General features: G+C 32.5%; 1 protein-coding gene across 1 annotated transcript; it reads left to right on the top strand.

Moving 5' to 3' along the window:
• Positions 1–322: 322 nt before the first annotated feature.
• LOC127987979 (major histocompatibility complex class I-related gene protein-like) lies at positions 323–2,884 on the top strand (the record flags this gene model as incomplete). The annotated part of the gene is made up of 4 exons (XM_052590454.1): positions 323–596; positions 684–962; positions 1,355–1,645; positions 2,853–2,884. Coding segments are annotated over 4 exons (876 nt in total), but the record flags the coding sequence as incomplete, so codon positions are not given.
• Between the last annotated feature and the right edge of the window lie 345 nt (positions 2,885–3,229).

Genomic DNA, 3,229 nt, shown 5'->3' with positions numbered 1-3,229 from the left:
TTTTTTACAAAACAATTTGGACGCCAAAATTGCAATAAAATAAAGCAGTATGTCCAAAAAAGTCATGCTCCAAATTTGAAGTTGATCTCACAAAAATTGAGACCACAAAAAAATGTTTCAAAGTAAAAATTTCTGTGGGAATGCAATACCAAAACTGTTTTCACAGGATTAATTTTGAGTTTAAGACCTTTCCAGTGATACCTAAAAGTGCAAAAGTATTGATTAGAAGTTAGAAGAAAAAAATAAACAAAAACTAAATGACTCCAAAAGTAATTTTATGACACTGTGTGGTGTTTAATTGTGTTTTGGTGTCTTTGTTGTTTGTTCAGAGTTGCACACCTTCACCACATTTTACACTGAAATAAATGGACAGACTAATGCAGGAATCCCAGAGTTTTCTTCTGTAACTACTCTGGATGGACGACAGATTGATTATTATGACAGTGAGATAAAGAAGCTGATTCCCAGACAGGACTGGATGAAGGAGTTTATGTCTGAAGACAGATTTAAAGAATACGCTGAGATCAGAGAACGAGTACAGCAGACCAACAAAATCAACATTACTGTTCTAATGCAGCAATTCAGTCAGACACATGGTGAGTTAAAACACTTTATACTACAGTTTCAAATGTCAAAGATATACATTAAACAGGAGCAGATCTTATGGCACTCTTTCTCTTCAGGTGTTCACACGTATCAGAGGATGTATGGATGTGAATGGGATGATGAGACTGAAGACTCACGTGGGTTTGATCAGTACGGTTATGATGGAGAGGATTATGTCACACTAGATGTGAAGGAGCTCAGATACATCACAGCTGTACGACAGGGAGTAATAACAATGATCAAGTGGAATAATGACAGAGAACAGCTTAAATTACTGAAACAATACTACCAACATGAGTGTGTTAACTGGTTAAAACATTTCTTGATGTTAAGAAAAGTGGATTTGGAGAGAAGAGGTAGCTTGTCTTTGTGAACTTCACTTTGTTTATCAAATTTATATTTTATTATTATTATTATTTTATTGAATGATTAATTGGCATTTGTCTTTTCTCATGTTTTGCTTCAATAACCCGCTGGTGCTCTTCGGTTATATTTAACATGAAATACTGCATAAATTGAAAATTAATGAAGTAACAGAAGATTCTCTCAAAATGCAAAATAAAGAAAGAAGATAGTATTTAATTAATTTATTTTTTTTCAGCAAAATCATTTTGGGGCATGACTTTTGGCCTCAAAACCACAAATGTGACTCCCAAATGAGGAGCACTGAAAATAATGTTTGAGTTGATCTTATCATTAATTTGAAGTATATAATATTTTCCTCACATTTATACTCTCTCTCTCTCAGCTCCTGAAGTGTCTCTGTTACAGAGGTATCCCTCATCTCCTGTAGTGTGTCATGCCACAGGTTTTTACCCATCAGGACTAACTATCACCTGGTTAAAAAATGGACAGGATCATGATGAGGATGTGGATCTTGGAGAGCTACTACCAAATGAAGATGGGACCTTTCAGAAGACTTCTACCCTCTATATTCCACCAGAAGAGTGGAAGAAGAACCAGTTTGTTTGTGAGGTAGAGCACATGGGGACGACCTTCCGGAGGATTCTGACTGAGGATGAGATCAAGAGTAACACCAGTAAGTTCAGTGTGGTATAGTGTTTTTATGGTTGGTATTTTATCCATAATTTTCGTCACATCACACAGGAACGTGTGCACAAAAACTTTAACACAGTTGTTTTTTTTTTTATTAAAAAAACTATTTGACCTGTGCTGCGATGCAACAGACGTTTTTCATTCCAGGTATGTATGCCAGTCGCACGACTGAAAACATTATATACTGTTATAGTTTGAATTAGTATTTGAAATCCCTTAGTTTGCATATTTTCATATTTCTATTTAATTTTCATTTACATTTTTGTTTCGTTTTTCTTAAATATTATTAGGTTTAATTTATTATTATTTAGTTTTATTTACTATTATTTTTAGCTTTAACAGTTTTTTTTTTGCCAAACGGTGCCAAGACGTTTTTTATTTTTGTTTAATATGTTTTTTTATATAATAATTATAGTGTTTTAATTTCAGCTTTTTTTTTCAGTTCACAAAAACATTTCTTTAATGCGATAATAATCCTTTTTTAAGGACCATCCATGTGCTTCTGTGTGTGGTGGGACTGTTCATATTTGTACTGTAGTCCTTGTAAAGCAAGTAAGTATACTGTATGTTTACATGTCTTTTTCCAATCTTTCTCTGAACTGATCTTATTTCACATTCAGTTGGCTTCAGCTTTAGGATGTTGGGAATAAATGTGGGAAAGCAAAGTGAGGAACACATAATATTTTCTTCTATCACCATGTCCCTTCAGGGGCTCTGTAGGAAACTTTTACAAATGTGTTCCCCCACAAAAGTGTCTCAGGTGAATGCAGAACTTATTGGGGGAATGTAACTATTTTGTGGGGGAATGCAGATTTTTGTGAATGAGTGTAAAATATTTTTGGGTTACAGTTCTGGGTCATGACAAAACTTTAAATGCTAGTGTAAACTTACTACAAAATGTCTTCAGACATCAAGAAATTAATAGTCTACTCTTATTCAGAATACTCCTAATAGTAAAAATCTCATGTAACCACGTCATTTGGAATAAATTGCACAAATATGATAGAAATTTCATTCAAATTTTTCAAAATGTGTTAAAATCTATAAAACTAGTAAAAGAAAGACTCATTGTATTTTGGATTAAATATTAAAGTTAAGTTTCAAAAGTTTAAGATGTGTAAAATCTTAAGAGAAAAATGGTTTCATAATTTTCTGTTTATACAATTCTAATTTTATCTTTTACCCTGCAGTCTATCAAAATGAAAAGCAGGCCTTAAGATAAAAACATTTTTGAAGACTTTCTTCCAGTCATCTGCAAAGACCAAACATGAATCTTCAGGATATGGGACAACAGATGATTTCCAGGATGCTTGTGTGACCAAAACATGTTTCAGTGGTGTATACTACCCAGCGACAGTTTTAGCAATAAATTTGCCTTTGAAAATATATTAAGATAGATGGTCCTATAAATATACTGTTCATTTTATTCACTTTGTTAGTTGATTATGTGTAGTTTGAGTCATAACTTTTATGGGTTTTAACGTTAGAAAACATTGAAAATTTGTAGATTTTTTTTTCTTTAATAAAATGTCAGAAAATATAAAGCTGAAAAAATATATAATAAACA

Source organism: Carassius gibelio, chromosome B22, assembly GCF_023724105.1.
Source record: "Carassius gibelio isolate Cgi1373 ecotype wild population from Czech Republic chromosome B22, carGib1.2-hapl.c, whole genome shotgun sequence".
Taxonomy (NCBI): Eukaryota; Metazoa; Chordata; class Actinopteri; order Cypriniformes; family Cyprinidae; genus Carassius; species Carassius gibelio.
This window is presented reverse-complemented; position numbering and strand designations above follow the sequence as displayed.